This window comes from Tachysurus vachellii, chromosome 2 (assembly GCF_030014155.1).
Source record: "Tachysurus vachellii isolate PV-2020 chromosome 2, HZAU_Pvac_v1, whole genome shotgun sequence".
NCBI lineage: Eukaryota > Metazoa > Chordata > Actinopteri > Siluriformes > Bagridae > Tachysurus > Tachysurus vachellii.
Genome location: NC_083461.1, coordinates 32,854,018 through 32,877,556, shown reverse-complemented (window position 1 = coordinate 32,877,556; position 23,539 = coordinate 32,854,018). Strand labels below are relative to the sequence as shown.

Here is a 23,539-nt window from a genome sequence, read left to right as displayed (position 1 = left end):
ACTAAATGAATGAAACCTGTGCTTTTAATCTGTCCTTGCAAAAAAAAAAAAAGCAAGAACAGGATACAACTGATCATCTATTTGGGTTTGTTAGATTAACTATACTAACACTATCTCCTGGTAGTTATTTTTGTCCTGGTCTGGTTTGTCTCTCTTTTGGAAGACATAGAGTTGTATGTGCAGACAGGCATTTACTGGTCTGCTATGTAGGTCAAAGCTTCTCAATGTCATTGAGCTTTAGTCCCTAGTCTGTTCTGGCTCACTGGGTCGTCTCTCCTCAATTCTCTCTCACCCTTTTCTGTCCTCTTCTATTTTATGTGAAATTAATATATATATATATATTTATATATATATATATATATATCTGTACTTGTGTGTGTATATATATATATATATATATATATATATATATATATATATATATATATATATATATATATAAAACACTTGAGTTTTTATATATATATATCTGTACTTGGTGTGCACAAAGATGCTACAATCTTTCGTATTTCACTTTAGAGTGTGCTCAGTGCCTGGCTGAAGATCTCATAGCTGGCACCTCCATCTGTCAGGAGAACAGGGTATGCAAGAACATAAGCACAGAGTATTAACTTCTCAGTGCTAGCAAATAAATCAAAAGAGCAATCTACGGTCACAGCATGTGCTGACATTTGTTGGGGTTCAAGAATAAGAACAAAAAAGATGTTCGGGGTAAATCAATGCTCTGTTAGCATATAGTGTTCTGAAGCTCAAAGCAAGTAGCTGTGGGAAGCACAGAAGTGGAGCAGAACGTTGGAGCACTTTTTGCCAGAGATCTGTGAATTTTGAGTAACAACGCCAACCGTAACAGCATAAAGCAGTCTGCTAGAGTGTGATGTGATGGTCAGCAGCTTGTTGGCCCAGCAAGGTGCACTGTCTGCACAGTTGCTCTGACCCAAGATCTTCCTTGGTTTCCTCTACTTCTGCCAATATATGGCTTTGGAAACAAACTCTTATTTCCTTTGGAGAATCCCCAAGCAAAATTTGCTTCCCCACCTTGTATCACATATATGTTTTAGAGTGCCCTGTATAAAAGTGATGTACTGAATATATGCCTTGCATATGCATTTCTTACACTCTGCCACAGATTCTATGTCATGTTATACAGCTCTTGCCGCAGCGGGATTTTTTAACAGATGGCAGAAATAAACATATTGCCTTTTTTCATTGGACTTCTTTATAGCTCTTTGAATTATTGAGAAATCAGGCCTCTCGGGAGACATGAAACATCTAGGTCCCCAGCTCTCTGTTGAGCTGTGATGAGATGACAGGAAATGGGCAATGGCACTCGTTTGGCTCCTGCACCCGCTTCAGTGGGAGTTCCCCGTGAAGTAGGGGGAAATGTCAGAATTTTTGTGTAAGTGTCTGGTAGACCTAGTGAATAAGATCCTATTTGGATGCTTTTTCAGTGACCCCAGCAAAGGCAATAAACCGTCTCAGTGGTAGGAAGTTCATTTTCTCTCTATAGTAGTGTGTTCACAGACTTTAACTCCATTAAACCATCAGGAATGAACTTAAATTCCTCTGGTAACTATTCAGGTTTCACTGTAGTTACTAAATACGTGTAAACAAATATAAGGTCAACTAACTTTCTTTTCTTTTCTTTTTTTGTTTCTTTTAAATGGAAAGATTATCCGAACCATTCACAGGGTATCTGGTTGGAAGTAGAGCAGTGCATCAGGACTGAAACAAAAAAAAAGATGCATTTGCAGTAACGTTAGTAATTGAATGGTTAGGATTACAGTTCTTTAAATGAGACTACTAATTTGTTTATATTTTGTGAAACTGAACCAAATAGTTAGCATGAAATACTGCGGGCAGGTACAAACAAAATAAGTGTGCAAATGGGATAAGAAAAACAGTCCCATTGACAGTGGTGGCATTTTTTACCTCTGTGTTTTTTTTCCCAATCTGCCAAGTTTAGATCCATATACAGACAGGGATATTTACAGCACTCAACAGATATAGATAGTAGCATTGCACAACACCCCTGTTAAAACATATTACCCTTTCTACTTCCCTAAACAAGTCATAAAATGGTCCCTATTTTATAAAGAGACCACTCATTTGAATTGGGAAAAAAAAACAGCTGTTTTGCAGATACTGTAACACATGGACTACCACATATTTACAAATCTACATAGTCTACTTCCAAGTGAATTAAGCCTCTCTTTTGGGATTTAAATGAAGACGTTTGTGTGTAAGTTTGCACCAGATAAAGTCTTTTGTCACCTTGCTTGTCAGTAAGTTAAATACAATTTGCAGGCAGATGGTGAACGCAGTTAGCATGATTAAGGGTGATTGGTTGTGTTTTGCTAAGTCTTCATTCTCTTACACAAGGCCTTCAGTCCCCTTGGGTTCCGGTACAGGGGGCCACCCAGTAGATTTATACTTGAGAAGCCATGAGAAAAGCTAGATTAAGTGCCCAGCAATAAACAGCACATGTGTATATCAGGCTGCAGCTAATGAATCCCACTCCATTATTTATTTCCCTCTATCCATGCACCTGTGTACACAGACCATCTGTCTGCAATGACCTCTCACTCTCTGGTTCTCTCTTTCTAGCTATGTCCCAAGAGTGGTCATTATAATGGACCAAGAGGAGTCAATTATGGGTCCACGAATAAAGATGACTTTTTGTGTCTGCATGCAAGTGTGTTTTTGCCCATTTTATAAGGTGGTGGCTTGACTGCTACAGGATTAACTCAAAACTCCCCAGATCTCATCACGGAACTCATAATAACAGAGTTATGTGTGTTTATACCTGGTACACAGTGCAGGGGCTCACAGCCAAATCCCACAGCTGCTTTAACGCTTAGGAGTGTCGACAGTTGAAAAGTCGCTCCTCATTGATGTGCTATAGACGGGCAAATTTTCGTTGTTTTTTTTTTTTTAGTCATGAATTGGGAAAGAATTACTGCTTCAGTCAAACAGAATTCCTTGCAGAGGAAGCGCAAGAAACGCTTTAACATATTAAAAAATATAGATTTATTAGCATAAAATGTTTTAAATGATTAAACCATTTATATTAAGATTGAATGCAGAATGCAGTGTTTAGTCAGAACATATCATATAATCATTAGAATATAAAAATCACATGAATGTATAAAACATTTTCATTTTTGGTTCACACATTTTTTTTAAATGGTCAGTAGTCAATAGGGTCAGTATTCCTGTCGGAGTCTCCGACCTCATGACAGGCTGGTCAGCCATTAAAGATAGAGTGCTTTGATAGAGGACTGATTTCTTTAGCTGATTTATAAAGAAAAATCGATTTATAAAGCTTTATTGTCTTAATGCCTTTGACACAACATAGCAAAACTAGCTAAACTTTGCTCAACAAAATCAAACTTCACTGACACAAAACCCCAGACTTCCGAAATCAATCCAAAAATATGGCTACATTTCTGGAAGAATGTACATTTTATAGTTTCGTATTGATTTTCAATTCATGTAAAATATTTAATAAATATAACACCCTATTCAATAAGACCTCAATACGATAGGATTCATTATTATGGATTTAGACTAAACGTTACCGTTAATACCGTGTAGGATGTGTCAATGTAAAAGTGCTTAATAGAAATGAAATTCTTGTTTTTCACGCAACACAATCATGGTCTCAAGTGCCATATATTAGATTACTGATTCCATCATGTATTTCAGTGGAAATGTCCATATATTAATATACATTTTTTTTTGTTTGTTTTTGCAGGGAACTGAATGGAAATAACTTCACCCGCATCAACAAGAATGATTTTAGTGGACTCAAATACCTCCGTGTTCTGTAAGTCTCTCCTTAATAACTTGTATCTTGCCTGGTATCCTCAAAAAAAAAAAACCATTGCTTTTTACTGAGGTGAAAGTTATAATATATTATACTTTATATACAGATGAACGTGTTATTTTAATGGATTTTACCATTGTATTGTATTCTATTGTATTGTACAATGGAACACCATTGTATTTATGCGTGTTAAAGTCTATACTCCAGCATACCCTTTGGAATACTGTTATTTTGTTACAGGCAAGATGGAAACAACTTTCTACAAGTATCTCGCTGTTAATATCCCCAACCACTCACTCACACACACCCATTCACCCACCCACCCACACACACACACACACACACCAGTTTCCCCAAGGAGCTTGAAGGTCTCCCTACGGCCCCTGTATTTCCATGCGGGTTGTTAACATGATTAACTTGGAGGCAGGAGCATGGGGGGTACTCTCACATTTCTGACCCCTGGGATTTGGCTGCCTCACTGTGAAAATGGGGGTGTGAACCTTTGCCCTTGGTGAAGACGGCGCTTACAGGAAAAACGGTTTATGCTTACGGTCACGAGCCTCGCACGCACACTGAGAAAACAAAGAATTGTCGCCTACGTCTTAAAAACCATGCCCGGCGTGTTGTAAAGTCTAAGAAGATATCCGTTCCTTCTGATTCACGAAGCTAGGTTTGTTAAGTAATTCTATCCTTGTTTATCGTTAGGTTAAATAGTAATCTTTAAAAATATATACAATCACAATTACAGAAAGAGCTGGTTTCTTCATGTATTTTGCTCTAGACAGAGAGGCGAAAAAAACATTCTCATCAATCAACGTTCAACCAAATGGTGATCATCCGTTTATTTATTTACTCTATTATTTATTAAGATGCCGTGATCTGTGACTTGCAATTATGTTTCAACCTAGGGAAATAAAAATCAAATTGCTTCATCTCGTTCCATGTTCTCTCAGGGGGAACTGGCTATTTCACGAAAACTAATTTTTTTAATGAACAACTCTTTTGTTTCTTCAAAGCCAGTCTGCGTCTCTCCCAAGGTGTTCGATTGCACCACTTCCAAAAGAATCAATGTTTTTTAAATAAATGTTTTACATGCAAGTGTTTTTGCAGTCCCTGTGGTGAGTCTGATTATGCGCAGTGTTGAGGGTTCATGTGAAGCCTGTGGTTCTAAGGGCTTACCCGACCTGTTTTGAATAAGTAGCTTTAGTTTAAAGCACGTAGCCACAAAGCTGACGGTGGCCTACACATCCCAGGGCTGCACGCCTGCATGGTTCACACCCCACCACCATTCCAGACCACACCAGCCAATGTCTACTGGCCAAACACTGCCACCACAGTCTCCCAGCCCTCCCATGCACCTTTCCCTACCCGCTATCCTGGCTAGACTCCCTCAAATTCCCCTTTATTTGCCAACATTCCACCACCTTCTAATTTCCTTCCACAAACAGGTCTACACCCCCCTAAACTTACCTGAAGAGCACTCTGTCCCAATCCACCCAAGCTATGCCAAACATCTCCACATCTCCATCACCAACTGTGATTTCTCTCCACAGGCAGCTGATGGAAAACCAGATTGGAGCCATCGAGCGGGGGGCCTTTGATGACATGAAAGAACTAGAGAGACTGTAAGTGTGTTGATTTTGCAGTCTCTTCTACTAGCCAACCAAGTTCCTAACCAATATTAAGGTCAAAGCAAGGAACAGCTTTAAGCTCAGTGTTGTTAGGAGATCCCCTTCCAAAAAAAAAAAAAAACAAGAAGCTAAACAAAACCGAACAAGTGATCTGTGGTTCCTGGCTAGATTTACTAGCCAACCAGGAACCCGACCAAGAATGTGTGGAAAAAAGGCTTAGGCTTACATGATACTAAACAGATTTGCCAGTCTTGCTTGTTTGAGATGCTACAAAAGCCTCTCATCAGACGGGGGGAATGGTGGCTTCAGCATGTACTGTAGCCACTGTCAAAACGGTGGAGCCACATCACAGCTGCACTGCAGTTCTGTGCATATCTTGCGGTAAACTATTGAAACTAGGACTGCAGCTGTACAGCTGCTCACTTTAATATGCAACATGTGAAATAAAAAAAAAAACACCATTAACTGATCTTTATAAAAGTCCCCCAAAATGATTTAACTGGCAAAGCCTTCAACTGTAAACACTTAGAACCTGTGGTCTCATTTGGTAATTAGTCACAATCTGTCTCATTCAGTTGTTAATTATGCCAGTCAACTGTTTTTTGTTTGTTTTGCACGTTGTAAAAGAGATTTTAATACCTTGACCATGTTATTTGCTTAATTTTTTGCCAGCTGCCTTTTCTATCAGATAATTCTCACTTCATTTGTATTCCTGTTTACTGTAGTGACTTCAGTGTAGCTTTTTCCTTTTTGTTTCTGTTAGACGTCTAAATAGGAACCAACTCTACCAGCTGCCAGAGCTACTGTTCCAGAAGAATGCTGCTTTGTCACGACTGTGAGTCTCCTGACATTTTCAGATCTATTGTCTATGATGTGCTTCAGCTTGGCTAAGGTTTTATGTGTCTATTTACACAATGGCTCGAAATTCTTTAGCATTCTTAAACCATGTTGTGATGTGATTTGCGGTGAAGGTGAAGGTCATGCAATTTCTAGCAATGTATAGATATCAGAGTACATTTCGGAGAGATTTGTAAGAGATGTTTTTATGCAGATATGATTAGGTCAAATCCTGTGCGTGTATGTGTGCCGGTGAGTACAGTAGTAGGGAAATGCAGAATTGCTTGAGAAGATCGAAAAGGGCATTTCATTCTTCATTTTTATGAATGTTGTCATTGATAGGAAATATTTGGGGTTTGCAGTAGGAAGCCAAAAGTTGCCCTGAGAATAAACTTTTGCTTCTGGTAGGTTGGACAGGCTGTTTCTCTGTTCTTTCGAGAGGAAAACTAGCAATCAAAAATGCCCACATCCCACCCCCCACCTCCGTCTCAGGGTAGCAAACCAAAAGTCTAAGATTTAAGTCTGAAAGCCTCTACTGTTTCTGCACATAATTGGTATGAACTGTCCTTTCTGCTGATCGCATGAGTTCACGTTACCTGTAGCCAATGGTGGGAATGTTCTCTTATTGAGACAAGGTAAAACCATTTCCTTTTCCAGACCTCTGTTCCCCCAAAGACATGCATAAACAATTGGACTCTCTAAGGCCAATCCTTTAAATTCTCCTCACATCATTCCACTTTTATGTTTTCAGGCAGGAATTAAACTTCAGCCTCTGGCAACAGAAACAGCTGTTTGAACAATTTACCAGCCATTTATTGACTTAGTCGTTGTGGAAAACTACTTCATAAGCAAATTACAATGAATCCTTTATTGCCTCATCCTTTTTTTTTTTTTCAAACAGCAAAGCTTTTTAATTTTGACATCACCAGTAGATGTGAACTTAATGAGTACAAATGTAATTGTTTTGAATGAAACCATGGCACAATCATCAAGGATCAAATGTACCCTTAGTGCCCCTAAACCTCAAAGTCATCAGACATCTGTAACACGGTCTGCTCTCCACCAAAGGGCAGTATGAATAAATTACAGAACTGTCTTACTTGAGTTGAGGAAATTAAATACCGGTAAAATGTTTCTTGTCCCTAAGGAACACTTACTCTTGCACTTGCTTGGAGCACTCACTGGGGCTTGTTAAGATGCTTATTTTTTTCAATGTCATTAACAATTGGATTTAATGTAAAAGCCTGTTAGCCTTAGGTGGAATGTTAACCCAGATGTTTTCTTGTCGCATTAATTGGCCCCATTCGTTCTCTTGTGTGTGTGCTCATTTTTATACTGGCACAAATAGTGGCTCCAAGTCATTGGAGCTATCTAGAGAGTGCAAGGTCAGCCTCAGTCAAATTGCTCTCTGTTCCTTTTATACAAAAAAATGGCATCTTCCAGCTATGCACAATGCCTTTTCTAGAAAAATCGATGCTGTTATTTGTTTTAGAGCACTAATCCTTCCTCATTGAGAAGTAATGCATTAATGAATTTAGAGTGTAACAATTCTAAAAAAGCCTCCCGTCTACTGTAGCAGGTCTGAACTGGTTTTATTACACTGTCCGTAAGAAGGATTTTCAACTTGATTAGGTGTCGTTATTGCTTTTCAAATATGAAACAAGGAGCTACTTCAACCTAATAAGCATGGCGGTTATCTGTTTGCATTACTCTCACTATGCAACTGTTGACCAATGTAACACAGCATAGGATTTGTTTTGGAGATTGCAAAGGTGTGCATAGCAAGACCTTGGGAACGTGACGAGAACGACGACTGACCTGGCAGAACAATAACAAGCAAGAATGGGTGGCATCCATTATGATTAACAACCTGTTGCTGCACCTTTTCCTCTCACTCACTACCCCCCATGCTAGGAAAGAAAAGCTGTAGTCCCTGTAATTTACCTATACTGTGCCTGTAATTAGTGCATTCATACTGTGAGTACAGAACAACCAAGGGCTTGAGAGAGTTTAGGGAGGAGGGGTCAAAGCAAGCTTGATGGGTGCCTTCTGGCAATGGCATCTGGCATCTGTGCGGGTGCATGTGTGAAGGTAGCAAGCAGGGTCGGCAGGTTTATGACCCTTGCTGATGCTGGGAAGCTTGAAATTACAGTGGCCTTGTATAAAGCATCGCTTCTTCAGTTGCTAATATGAACAGAATTACCTGTTACTTTCCATGCATACAGCTTTCAATACATAAATACACAGGTTGTGTGTGTGCCCATGTGAGTGAGGGATGGGTATCTTTTAAATGTCATTTTTTAATAGAATTCTAAAACTTTTTTCAGTTTTCTGCAGCGGATGTCTATAATAAACAAATATGGTTACTCACAAGTTTTGTCATAAATAAGTGGCCCAGAATCACGGCATTCAATCTGTAACTTCCATTGTAATGGACATTTGAAACACTTGGCAAAATGATTCATTTGCCTTGGAAATGTTAAAAACGAGCAATTAACTTAGACCATGTCATGAAGCTAAATTCATAAAGGTTATTTTTGTTTCTTCTAAGATTCATAAAAGTAAAGTTAAATACATGCCACATATTGGAATGAGGTACCTTATTTTAGAAAGAATGACACTGTAATCAGCAATGAGGTCATCTAACTGCCCATAAGCTTTCAGCAACCGATCAGCTCTCTGTCCCCTGCTCTTCTACAATGTTCAGAGTGGATTTTACGAGTTGTCGGTGCTTTTATGGGCTGTGATGGTGTGTTTAAAAAAAACCGAAACACCATAAAACCATCTGAGGTACAGAGAAACCAAATGGGTAATTTAGAAACCACTCTGTCGTCTAAAGTATTTAAATAAGTGAAAAGTGGAACAGTTCTATATACTAGCAGTTCTGTATTTCACTCTCATCGATAATTCAGAGGATGGATAGGCTGTTAAATATTCACGAATAATGCCTTGAACATCAAGCCTTTCAATCAGCGGGTATCAAGAACTGTGCTTCAATGACTGTTCTCAAAGGACATCCACATGCTGGATCAGTCGAAAAGCCAGGAATCTCTGGAATATCTTTAAAGTCTAGCTCACTCTCTGCTTCTTCCTACCATAAGCGTTTAACACAAATGTTCCTAAATGTAACTAGATATTATGAATTGACAGGACGAGAGTAAATTAAATTTCTGGCGCAAACAAGTCAAAGAAATTTTGCAAGATGAGTAAGCAGTGCAGTATCCGGGTTAAAAAGGTTGGATGCAGCACTGTTAATGGTGCTAAGCCCCAGAGCTCCTACCTAAACTATCCAGCCTTTGGTACTGGCTGGAATTATGATTCAGCAGCCAGCAATAACATCTTTTATAGTGACTGACTTGTTCTCAGTGAATGAGTATAAACTTCTAGCATCCTGCATTTTCACAAGCTGTTTGCTGTTCTACTGTTTTTTTTTGACGAATGTGAGTTTGGACCTTGCAGGTCGTCTGTAATAAATTTGACTGGAAGTCAAAGGAATCCTCATCCTCTTACATGGAGAAACAATAACACATGTTGTACAATCCTTGGTTTATATGATGGGGGTAGCATGTGGTGGTGGTTGTTCGAACTGGAGATGAGTGATGCTCAAATGAGTACGAGTAGTTGACTGAAAAAGCAATACAGTATGTCTAAGCGATTTGTGTAAACAAGGCACGGAGGAAGCTACTTCTCCCACTCCCTGTTTTGTCTCCTGTTCGTCGTGTGTAAACAAGCAAACAGTAAGGGGCAAATGAAGCCCACACACACACACACACACTGCCAGCGTCAAGCAGACTAGTGTTAGCCTACACTAATATGTGCTACTGAGTCCTGTCAACACCTCCTCCTAAGCCTTCACGCTCAGGCGACTACAATACACAAGCCTAAACACCAAAAAAGAGAGCTGGAGATGAGTAAAGACTTGTAGAGAGAAAGGGTAATGGACCACGAAAGGTGATGGATGCTTGCTTATTCTGTCATGTTTGTAACTTGGCTATTTGAAGGCTTCTTGGTTAACTGATTCTGAATTCTTTCTCACATTGACCCTCTGTTGCTTTGATTTTCCTTGTCCAAGCACTTTTATCTCTTCTGTTAGTTGTTAATCTTTTCTTAAGGTTGTACATTTGTTTTGCCTTGTGTACTTTGAGTCCTTCTATAGAAAGGCAGGGTTCTAATGTCCCATTTCTGAAACAAATCGAAACAACCCTGATTGACCACGTTCGCAACCTAGTCCCTAGGTCTACCACCCTGCAGAGTGGGATCGCAGTGGTATACAGACATGTTCTGTAGTCTCCATCAAGAACAATCCCTAAATCAATATAAAACAAATTATCCTCATGCTATTACAAAAAGGTCATGGCCTAAAAATTCATTCAAGCTAAATGATGTTGAAGAAAATGTAGTACATCAACAAATACTGTTGTTGTTCTTTCGTCTGCTCCCTGTCCGGGGTCCCTACAGCAGATCACGTGGACCCCATATTAGATTTGGTGCAGGTTTTACACCGGATGCCCTTCCTGATACAACCGTCTCATTTTATACGGGCTTGGGACTGGCACTAAGAGTTAGCTCTGCAGTGACTGGGTTAGCTCCCTGCCTGGGAATCGAACCCAGGCCAGCCACAACGGGAGCGGAGGACCCTGTTTCTGGACCACCGGGAGGCACACGTCAACAAATACAATTTTATTATATATTTTTATACGACTATTATCTATTTATATTTTTATATAACTACTATACTATTTGTTAAATGTTTAGTGAAGAAATTGGTCTTAAGATTTCTATGCTGGAACATTTCACCACCTTGGTGCCAAGACAAAGAATAATCTCGCTTCATGTTTTCTTTATATATCAAGGGATTGTGGGTCAAGGGGATGTGCTGAAGATGTAGTCTTGATACAGCTCTGCTTTCTACTGCCTAACAGTCAAAGGTTGCTTTTCCAAGATGATGATCTTACTCTTCATTGGATTAGTTATTAGCTAAATGAGGATTGAAAATTTAATCTACAGTAGGTTGTTTCTATAAGTCCACCACACACACTAATACAAGGACTATGTGGTAGGCTATCACTGATCACAGGTGAATTCTATAGCAGTTGAGAAGGCTTCTGTCGCCAATTATTTCAGACTGGGGTGCATTTTACTTAATTGTTAGTTTACATCTTACTGGTAAACAAACAAATGTTTGTAGGAGAGAAGGAGATTTGTGCTGATAACGAAGAAAACCACCGTTACGAGAGATATACCAATAGGATTAAGTTATTTCCTCATACCAGTACAATCACTATGTCTGACAGGTTTGCCTGAAATGCAGCATAATATAAAATGACATCTTGTTTGTTCTAGTATTTAGGCTTGATTAATATGCACCAAACTTTTCCCATGTTTACTGAATAATGGATCTAGCCATAACAGTGGGATTAAATAGAATGGAAACACTTGGAAGAAAAAGTGTACTAAAATATAAAATAAAAAAAGTCCTAGTTTTAGAACAAACTTTTTAATCTCTGTGTAATAAATCACACTGGCAGACATCCTCTAGAAAGCTTCTAATGTTCCATGATCATTCCAGTCGTTTCGCCATGTATATTTATAGCTAAGATCCCACTGGTCTTGCTGTTTTTTAAATGAAAATTTTCAGTCCAGTTGCTGATTAACACCAAGGCATTCAATTTGTGCAGCTAGTAATTGCAAATCATCCAGCTTGGCAGTCTTGATTATCAGTTCAAAATGTCAAAGCTGACAGTGTATCTGTCAGTTTGCAGAGATGAGGTGTGGGGCACTGATCTCATTTTCCTCCCAGTAGGAGAGGGAGAGAATACACAGGCAGGCTTCAACAAGCTGCTACATAGGCTGGGAAGTCCTGACCCTCCCTATGTTCTTTGTAAGGAAAAAAAAAAACACTAGCAGGAGGAGGAATAGATTTCCTTTGCCATCTTACTGTTTACCCAGACAACATGGGGAGGAACCTAAGTGGGTTCCATTCAAAACATACAGTATTCTTGGTCTTTTATGGTATAGTCAGCTAATCCTATCATAGAGACTCCCCTATGGGTCATAGTGTGGAGACAGGAAGCAGTAACCATGGGCAGACTCATCCATCTATATACAGTCTGGGTGAGGTTACAGAGTATATTTTTTCATTCATGGTTGTTTGAATCTGTAAATCCCCTAAATCTGACAAAAAGAAACTGTCTAAAGCTAAGTTGTCCTCATAGTTTTTTTTGTTTGTTTTTTTTGTTTGCCCCTTGTTTGGTTTACTACAAAAATCCAAATCAGAGGGACTTCATTTTGGTTTTGAACACCATTTATTCATTCATTCATTCATTTTCTATCGCTTATCCGAACTAACTCGGGTCACGGGGAGCCTGTGCCTCAGGCGTCATCGGGCATCAAGGCAGGATACACCCTGGACGGAGTGCCAACCCATCGCAGGGCACACACACACTCTCATTCACTCACGCACTCACACACTACGGACAATTTTCCAGAGATGCCAATCAACCTACCATGCATGTCTTTGGACCGGGGGAGGAAACCGGAGTACCCGGAGGAAACCCCCGAGGCACGGGGAGAACATGCAAACTCCACACACACAAGGCGGAGGCGGGAATCGAACCCCCAACCCTGGAGGTGTGAGGCGAACATGCTAACCACTAAGCCACCGTGCCCCCCGGTTTTGAACACCATGGTAATTTATTTAGTACTTTGTATAAATGAACATTCCTTCTGTTAATAAATATCCTAGGCAAAAATGTGGGTTTTATGGTTATTAGTTGTGCTAAAGAAGGTGTATAAGAAAATGGATAGAATATAGTTGGATCAAAAGAGGGTCAGTTGGATCAGAAAAGGTGGGGGGTTAGTTGTTAGGGGCCCCTTCTTACAAATGGCCCGGTCATTGAGTTGTCAAAGTGGGAAGTCGAGGCTTGGAATGACATCATTCCAGCAAAAAGCTAGCCAGCTAACTGATGAACATTGTATATTTAGACGTAACAAGCTAATATGTACTGTATGTATGATAAATGATCTAAAGAAAATTAGTTGTATATACAGCACAACTTGTTTACTGGTAAGAAGTGCTCCATTGTTTATTGCTGATGCCGAGCGCAAATATATACTTATTTGACATCACTTGCTGAGCGTAGAGGAACCGTTCTGAATTGAGGAGGCGATTTCTTTGTTTTTGATGGTTAAAGGCCAATAATTATCATTTAGGACCTTTAGTCAAATGAAGCATAAGGTTTGTCAGGATGAAATAGGAAAGCACTATTGATGGGCAGAAAAGAAGTACCAGCTTTTAATTGGCCCTGAATGAGGTATGAAATATGTGCGGTCACAACTTAGCTCTCAAAAATGGAAAAAAAAAATCGGATTATCACAAATTCATTTCAGTATCTCATTTGATCTGTGATTTTCCTCCTGCAGACTTTTGTTGATGCGGTCCATTTATGTGTAAGGCTGTCACTTGGCTTCTTTTTTGAAGAAGAAGAAGAAGAAGAATGAGAGAGAGAGAAAAGGGGGTAGAGCACAAGAAGCAGAAGGAGACGCTCTCTTAAGCCTGCACTTTCAGAGAGGAGAAAGTTAAACGGTTTGGCAAGGATGTGGATATGTGTGAGACTTCCACAGAAAGGAGTTGTCATTCACTTCCACTGCCATTTGCTGAATGTGTCAATAAACCGTAAAGCTGTCGTCTAAACAAACATGGCTCAGGCTGTTCATCTGTGCTGGGCTAAACATCTACACAGAGGCACATTAGTGGGTAGATGCTGAAAGTCTAATGGAAGATCAGATACGAAACAAACGCTCACAAGACGCTAGAATGTTTTCCTTACCCAGTCTTTATTATCTAAGGCAGAATGCTTAGCTCCACCAAACTAGTCCTAGCTGACTATAAGTATGTGTTTATTGCAAGGGACACTTGCAAGGGACAATCCTTAATCCTTAATGTCCTTAATATTAAAGCTTTTCACACACACCAAAAAATAAATAACATTTATATATTATTATATTATATATAAATAATAACATCCAGGCCACTCCCTTGGGGTGTACGAGTGTATTTGTTTTATTTAGCCTTCCTTTGTTTTCTCACTTTTAATCCCAGGTGTCTAGAAGATTCTGCTTGGCTTCCCAAATGGCAGGGAACCATGGAGGCATGGACATTTTTTGTGATGTTTATGTTGATATGGATGATATGCCTTGAATTTAAAAATTAGCATTACATTTAATGTCTGGATTATTGCATTAGTGTAATCATATTTTTAGTGTAATGACAGGAAATATTTTTATGAAATGATTCGTTCATCTTTTGTCTTTTGTAAACTGTAATCATATCCTCTGATATGTGTAGTTTCAGTTGCCATAGAAACGACAGGAAATATGATTTACTTTGTCATGTCATATAATAGGTACCTAGATCTGTCTCTTAACCGTTCTACTCTGCAAGGTTTTCTCTTTCTGAAGCATTTAGGCATCTTATTTGTCAATTTTAGTATTTCATCACGCTTTCTCAGTTAGCCGGTACAATATATTTGACTGTATATTTCTGCACATTCACTGTATGTTTATGCTCTGGGACCAATCAGGAATAACCTCAAGAGTTTCAAAGTGTTACAAAGCAACTCTATCTCTATCTGTAAAATAAACTGTCTGTATGCACACACAGATTGAAGCATTGGTGTCGAAAGGGTCTTGTGGCATGGGGAGGCCCTCTTTGCTTTCGTTTGTGTCTAAAGCCAAACTCAATCAGAACATGTTGATGTTCTCATTTGTACAATAGGACTTGTTGAAAGGCATTTAACTAAACAAATTCAATCACGCTGCTTACTGAGAGACGGCAATAAGAAATAATCCCCTTACTCTGGAGGAATATTAAAAAAACAGAGAAATTGAACTAAAAAAAAAAGAGAGCTATTGATTTAGGGTCATTTCATTAATTTAATTCAAAATCTAAATACAACTTTGTGACTGCCTTTAGATATGAACATGCAGATAATATCACTTTTTTGTGTCAGAGAATTAGCCTGGTCTTGTTCTTTCTGTCTCTCTCTCCTACTTACTCTCTTAGTGCCCCTTTGCCACCTCTTCTCTCAACAGAGTGAAAAGACTGCCCTTTTGCATAAGCAGTGTGCTTTCCCAGGGACTCATTGTTCTTGGTTGCTAAGCAACGGTGCAGCCCCGCTTACGTCGCCAAAGAAATGGGGGGGGCCCTGGGTATTTGGTTTTGGGTCAGGCGTGATAAAGATGATACAATGGGCTGAGGCGTGTTCAGAACCTCCTTGCTCGTTTATGAGGGTATTTGGCACCCACTCATCTCTTGTAGGAACCCCACGGCGAGGCCTGGCAAAGGTCCGTCAATCTTGGCCGAGTCAGACCACCGCGGGCGACGCAGAAATATGTGACAGAGCCCTTTGCCTTGTACAAAGCAGCTGTGGTTCCACAATTGGAGAGCTCACAGAAAGCTACCTCAAAGTCTGATTTGGGCTGACAAGGCTAGTCGCTGGAGGGTCAGTCAAATTCCGATTTACAGTATAAGGATGTGTTTCAAGAGTGTTTCAAGGACCATCAAGCACTCAGGGACTGGGTACGCAAGTGAATGCTGAAAAGAGATAGTGGAGTTGGGGGAGTAAAACCAAGCTTTTATTCATATGTATGGTTTATTAAACTGCTTTTCTAGAATTCTCTCTCTCTCTCTCTCTCTCTCTCTCTCTCTCTCTCTCTCTCTCTCTCTCTCTCAGTAATCATCAATAAAAAGAGCCACAAAACGTATCACAATTGCTACTTTGGAGTCTTTGGTGTTCATAATTGCTTTCAATATGCCTGTGATTCCTTTGCATTATTTATAAGATCAATTTTAATAGGATTAAATCTAGGAAGCCTAACTATTTTGTTTTGCCAGGAGGCAGATCGCAAGACCAGTGCTTTTCTCATAAAAGAAAGAAAGAAAAAAAAACCTCATAACTCACTCAATGGAGAGACCTCATAAAAGCCTTACTTGTGTTTATTTAATCAAGCAGTTTCAACACAGTGGGTAAAAAAAATACATGAACTCAGTCCCCAAATTGTTCTTAATTAACATGTAATTATTCCTTAATTGTAGATTATGCTTTGCGCCTAGATAGTGGGTGGTTGTGAATCAATACCTAATCTTTTCTTCATGATGCACTCTCAATGAGATGTTTGCCTGCAGGGCATATTCTTAAATTTGTGGCTCAAGCTGTTTCTGTTCAGTTTTTCAGACCTTTTATCAGTGACGTGTGTGTGTGTTTGTGTGTGTGTGTGTGTGTGTGTGTAAAGATGTGAACCTGGAAAAGTAAAATCTTCTGAGGTGAATGAAGTCGTCTTTATTTTTATGGTCCTCCTTAAAAAAAAAAAAAAAAAAAAAGTCTTCATGAAGTCTGAATTAATTTTAAGCTTGCAAATTAATTTTCTAGTTAGTGTGTCTGGGAAAAAAAAAATCTATTTCCCTTGATTGTGAACGATGGGATATGTACCTTATAGGATATATTTCAAAATCTGTGTCATTGTGTTTTATTTTTGCTTTTATGCATGCTAAGCACATAGTGAATGAAATATCTCGTGTATCAAAAACCTTTCTAAATATATGCACCAGCTCATACGTCTTCATGGCTTTTTACAAGCTACACGTTGTCTGGCAATGCGCATCATCGAACCTGCAAAAAGATAAGGCACTGAAATGTGGAGATAGGAATGAGGATTGCTAGGGCATGGAAAAATAAACTCTAGGGTTTCTGTCACTCAGACGCCTATCTGCACAGAGGAATGGATGTGGGCTGCTGGAGCTTCTTTGTGAATAAATAAATGTCTTAAATCAGAGCAGGTCCCAGTAGGATTGCTGTGCAGTGTCGGGAGGATCTGTAATTGTAGGTGACTATATCTTTCTTCAGACTTCCTTTGGTAGAACCAGATCCATGAGCGAGTACTCCGTTCTATTCCGTGGCTCGTCTCAACCCGGATTTGCATACATAAAAGCGTTTATCCCTTTGAGTCACAGTTGACATATTTACTTCATGAGTTAGCTAACGTATCATTAACTCTTGGAGTGTGTAGCAATTGTGAATCATCAGGATAAATCCCAGTCTTTTTTTCTCTTCCTCTGCTCAAACATTTCATCTGGGTGTCAAAGAGAGGGCAAAGACTCAGAGAGAAAGAAAGAACAAGTTCCGACGGCCCTTTGTTCCCATGATCCCGTTTCCCCATGTGCTTTAAAGCTTCAGGCTCAGGAAAGCGAGACGGCATGCCACACCACTTTTAATTACAAGCAGAAGAATAGTGTCTTTAAATATTTGGAGTCTGCATCTACCTTGTGTTTGGAGTAACTAGGCCATGGAATTTGGTCTTTCCAGAGAGAGAGAGAGAGAGCGAGCAAATAAAGTAAATCTACTGTATTGCATTACTTTTGGCAGGCGATGGCCGGCTCCTTTGAAAACAAGACACTGTGAGACACTGAGTCTGCTCCTTGCCCTTGTCCACGTTCCCTGAGCTGGCACTCTAACGCAGGCCAGGAAAGAGCCACTGAGATGTAGTGAAACGTAGACAAAGATGGTACAGACAAACAGCTGGGGTCCTGTTGACTTCAGTCAGTTATCTTTCTGCCTGGCTGCAACCACACATTGTACTGTGCCATGTTTTGGAGCCAGGATTCAGAGAGCTGAAACTGCATTATTAAGCTTTAAAAAAAAAAAAAAAAAATTATTAAGCATTGCATTTGGCTCACAGGTTTTATTGGAATTATATGCTTGAGTAGCATTTGGGTTTCAATGCATATTGAAAGTGTTTATAACTGAGATAATTTAATGCAGATGGAAGACAGCTGCATGGTGGTCGCTGATTTTTTATGATGCCATTTTCGGATGAATTCTCCATTGAGTTAAAATAAAAGGAAGTCCCTTCTGAGAAGATAACTAGATGTTTCAGATATAGATGTCCTTCCACTTAAGACAAAGACAAAGGTAGTATAGATCATGTGGAAAGAAACTGCGATTACTGTTCTATCGTAAGGAACATAACCCACGTCTGCCTCATTAAAAGAAACATTACAGTGTGGAAAACACAGCCTTTGTTGGTGCTTTTAATGACTGCGACTGCAGTTCAGAGCCCAGGAATGGTCTTGGATGTTTACATAATTGGCTTTAAAATGCATGGTGACTGTTACATTGGCTATTGGCATGTTAGTGCTAAGTGCCAAGGCCAGTCTGGATTATGACTGGTAGTGATTAGTTGCAATAGCATTAGCACAGATGGTTTAGCACTACTGTTACCATCACTCTACACTATAATGCAAAAATTTTGTGGACACCTAAACATCACACCCATATGTGGGCCTTTAGGATGTTTGTATGTTGTAGCATTAGTCTCCTTTAACAGGTCCTTTAACTTGTTTTGGCATGGCAAAGTGTGCAAAGACAATGCAGGATTGCAAATACAGATGCCCACCACAACCCACTGGGACAACCTCTGGAAGGCTGAATGCACCTAACATCAGTACCTGACATCAAAAATGCTCTTGTGACTGTAAATGTTCAAATCCGCACAGCCATGCTCCAAGTCCAGTGGAAAATCTTCCCATTTGGATGGTTAGTTTATTATAGAATCTGCACTGGGATGCTACAAATCGCATATAAGTGGTATGGTCAGGTGTCCACATACTTTAGCTCATATTATGTATTAAAGGCTGTAAAAAAAGAGGACATAGGATTACTCTTGTAATTTTTGTGATACCAAAATATCTCGGTCTCTTGTATGAGTTTAGTGATATTTTTCCCTCCCTTCACTCTTTGTGGTAGAAGGACAGGAATGATAACGGTACTCGTATTTAGAATAATAAGCATATTTCCATACAGGAACTTGTACTCATTCTCCCCTGCATCCTCTCTTCCCCATGGCCCCATGCTGCTAGGTAACTCAGCAGCGATCTGTCTTTTCATTCCTTTTTACAAACAGTGAGAGCAGAAGGGAAAAAAGCTAAATCTGTGCACAAATATTAGCCCGGAGTAACAAAGGCATTCCTGAATTGCACGTCACTCCCTGACTTGCTCCCACATACTAAGCCCCCACCCCTCCCAAGCCTCCTACCAACAGCTTACTCCATGACACCTCTGCTTAAGACCCATTTCCTCTTCCATGATTTTTTTTTTTTTTTCCTTTTGAAATTTTTTTCCTTCCCCTTACTGCTGTCGGTGGCGTTTTGTCAACCTGTCATGCTGGGGCTTGCAAGCTACAATGCAACCATTTGTGGATTATGAATAAAAAGCAGGTAATTCTTCAGTCACAGAATTTTGTGCAGTGTTCAATTGTGTCCTAGAGTACACAGACAGGATTCCCTAGGAATGGGGGCGGAACAACACAAACAGCCATAGCAAAAGGGAAGCGTTAATCTCCATTCAGATCTGTCACCTCTTGCCCCCTGGTTGAAATGTCATTCTCATTCGTGTCAGTGGCCTCGAGATGGAATGGTCAGCCTTGTGTCTGCCAGGAGCTCTGTTTGCTTGGAAATGCTTAGAGGTGGAGTGGTTAGTGTGTGTTTGAAGCTTGAAGAAAGGTGTCTACCAGTAAGCTTCAATAGAGTTCCTGCCACCTCCTAGGCACTGCTATTTTCTCAGTAAACACCTCTATCCACACAGCAACGTCAAACATCCAGAAGGGTAAAATTGCCTTTCGCTACGAGCCATGGGGTTGTAAATATCTGTCTAGAAAAACAGATATATGACCCCCAAGGCCTCAGAGCCTTCCACTGAGAAAATCAATTAGCTGTCTGGTAGTTCCCAACCCCCAATATCTTAGTGTCAGATCCTAACTTTTTGGTTCAGTGCCTAACCTACACAATTCCCTATCCCCTCTATCCCTGAAGTTAACTGATGCTTCCTCCCCAGCTGGAATATGTATCACATTTTCTGGACAAAGCTGAGGTCAAAACATCCTTGCAATGGCCATGTGGCTTGGCCTCACTTTAACCCGTTTTAAGATTTAGTATATCAATGAGCTCTTTAGAAACATAGATTACATAGTGGCGAAATGATGTCTGGACACAGGGACGATGTACAGTGACTCTTATTAGAACAATACTGACTGTTACTGAGTAAAAAGCAGCCCATACACTAAAGACAATACTAATGCTGCACATCCTTAGGTTCAAAGTCCAAGTTATATTTGCAAGCAGCTGCTTATTCAGTACTTCTGGCATTCTGTTTTGATTTTACCATCTGCACGAAAAGCCCTATGCTTGATTTTGGTGAAAGCTATATTTTTCTTATTATCCCAAATCCAACAATGATGTCAGCCTGTCTACATTCTGTTTTTTTTTTTTTTTTTTTGGTAAGTAGTCAATAAGCAGTGATGTTCCTGGCATGCAGTATTTCATGTGGCATTCTCATTTTATAGACATTTGCCTTCATGGTGTCTTATAGTCTCAGGCTTGTATCTTTATTAGCCTTTGTCCCAACACCACCACAACCCCCGCCCACCATTCTGTGGTTGTGGGCTTTAATTTCATGCACCCTTGCTCTGGCAGTTGCTTCCTCTGGAAATGCCAGCCTTGTGAAATGACACACAACTCCAGAGGGTCCCTGTGCTGCCCAGGCCACATGGTGTTGGCATCCAGTTAAGCCGTCGGGCCATAAAATAGACATAAAATTTACTTTTTGCTCAGCCCACACATACTTAAGAGAAATTTATGTGTACCTGCCCACATGTGCACAGATATGGACTTAAGCTTGAAAAAGTGTTCGCTGATCTATTTCAGTTAAAGTGACCGTGAGATAAAAAACAATCCTTATATGCTTATATGTTAAGTCTAAAGTATGTCATTTTTATGGCCACAAGTAAAATGTCATTTTTATTTAATCATTATTTTAAGTGGTCTCTGATAAACAAAAACAAATCTCTTCAGAAGATAATCTAAATGATTATAATCTTTTTGTTTTATTATAACTTCAAATTATAATTTCATGGGTTAGCACAAAAGTAATTTGTCTAAACCCATGAGTTAAAAAACTGAAAAAAAAAAAAAAACTTGTAAAACTAAGCTTCATTACCTCTCCTTGAGATAGAAACTGCTTTCTACCCCTAGGGCTTGAGACTACCTCTCCGATCCTTGCTACTCCAGGAGTTCATTAACTGTGACGAGCCATATTCCCTTTCAACTGTCATTTTCAACCCCCTGCCAAAAATAAGAAACCTGCCTAATGGTCTCCAAAATGAGAAAAGGGGAAGTGATCAGAAAAGAAGTCGATTAAGAAAAGAGAGCACATGTCTGTCTTCAGCACACATTTCTGCAGCACCACTGAGGATGTCCAGCCTCTTGTGTGTATTAAAATAGTGGCAACCCACAGATCTCAGTTAAAACCATGTATAAACCTAGTAAATATAATTAGCCCTGCCTTAACTGCAATCCTGTGCTGCCCTCAAAAAGTGGTTTCCCTGCCGAAAGTTTTCATCACTGTCTCTTTTTTATAGCGTGCTTGAATGTGAAATTTCCTAGCCTGAAGGAAGGGAGGATGTACTGTTATTACTGTATATTGATGTACTGAAAAGGTGTGTATATACCCTGTATGTGAAGGCAGGGTTCAGATAGCGGTTGGGTCTTACAACTGGCAAGAGATCTGTTTTTTTTTTATACTCTTTTATTGTATTAGTATTTTAGAAGCAATACTACCATTCTGTGTAATACATTAGCAGGAAAAGAGTTCTTGGAGGGAAAAGAAGCCATGGTTCTAATTTGGTACTGTTTTGTATTTAGTTTTTTTTAATTACTTTCTCTGTAGAAAGTAGAATGTGTCTGTTTTTTCATGCTATAAGTATTATAACAGATAATGATTTAACCACTGAGTGGTTTTTACAGCCTAATTAAAAATTCCTTTACACTTTAGCTACTCTACTGAAGTTTTTTTTTTTCTTTAAACACAAGCATTGCACAAATGCAAATATGCCATATATGTGGGAGAGTAGTTGAGTTTGACCTCTTTGCTTTCTCCTTTTGCTGAAAGAGACAGAGGTTTTGTTTGTCTGGAGGGGAAGTTTGCCTTTCTCGCCCTTACCCGTCTTTTCGAGATGGTGATGATGGAGAGCGCTGGAGCAAAGCGAGTGAGAGAGGGATTTATGACCTCTGAAGAACAAAGTAAATATGAGAGACCAGCTATTGTTGCCCTGCGCCCCCCATTGTTGCCCTGCAGCTCTCTTCCCACTGCTGCACAGCTGGGACCAAATCCTATTGTTCCTACACCCCCAATATACACACACACACATACACACTCCCCCAATGGCTTAGTCACAGCTCCAGCTGGGTACCTTTAGTCTCCTAGCAACCTCCACCTCAGCAATTTGACTCGAGGCACCTCTGGCTAGGAATCTTTATTGATTCAAAGAGCCTCCAGACATTTCGTATTATAGCACTCAGTGATGGGCCTGTATGTATTGCTAGGAAGCACCCGTAAGACTTTCTGTTTCCCTCAGACAGCCTTGAATAGGCCACTTTTATATTTAAGCCTTGTTAGTCTAATGCCACCTATTAGGACTGGGTTACAGTGTCCTTGGTTGAGAGTTGATTCCCAGAATCCACTTGGACAAGAGATGTTGCTACTTTTATTTGAGGCAGATTGTATACAACAGCAGAAGTCCACACTGGGTTCCAGTCCTGTCAGCCAAGAACAGAAATCTGAGGCTACGGTGGGAAAATTTTACCTGGTCTGATGCATTTTGATTTCTGCTAGTAAGCCCAGAGTTTGAATCCGACTCCAAATTATGAATCCAAGGACCCAACCTGTCTTGTGTCAACAAACCTTGCTTCTGGTGGTGAGAAGGTTTTCTTGGCACCTGATACCAATCAGGTTTCTTTTGAATGGCACAATGTTTGAAGGTGTGTTGTTGCTGAGCAGCTTTATGGCCCTTGATGATTTACCCATCGTATAATGGCTACTTACACCGCAATAATGGCAATAATAATGATATTTAATTATCGATAATGATGACAAATAACAAAACAAATAATCACAAACTGGGTCCATGAATATGATAAGGAGTTCTGTGTACTGCAATGGCATACTTTGTCAGCAGATCTGAATCTAAGAGAGTACTATTGAAATGTGGTAGAACAGGAGATTTGCAGCATGAATGTGTAGCTAACAATTCTACAACAATTTTGCGACTTTGTAATCTCGTCAACCATTGAATATAATTTCAAAGCGGTAGTTCGGCACTGTTATATGGTAGTTTTAATGGCCAGCAAAAATAT

At 39.7% G+C, this 23,539-nt stretch overlaps 1 protein-coding gene across 2 annotated transcripts in view; it reads left to right on the top strand.

Moving 5' to 3' along the window:
• Positions 1 to 23,539, top strand: part of slit1a (slit homolog 1a (Drosophila)) — an 88,632-nt gene that overhangs the window by 7,348 nt on the left and 57,745 nt on the right. For both annotated transcript variants that reach the window (XM_060864344.1, XM_060864343.1), the window contains exons 2-4: positions 3,755 to 3,826; positions 5,380 to 5,451; positions 6,221 to 6,292. In XM_060864344.1, coding sequence (XP_060720327.1) covers positions 3,755 to 3,826; positions 5,380 to 5,451; positions 6,221 to 6,292 — 216 coding nt within the window. The remainder of the gene's footprint in view (positions 1 to 3,754; positions 3,827 to 5,379; positions 5,452 to 6,220; positions 6,293 to 23,539) is intronic.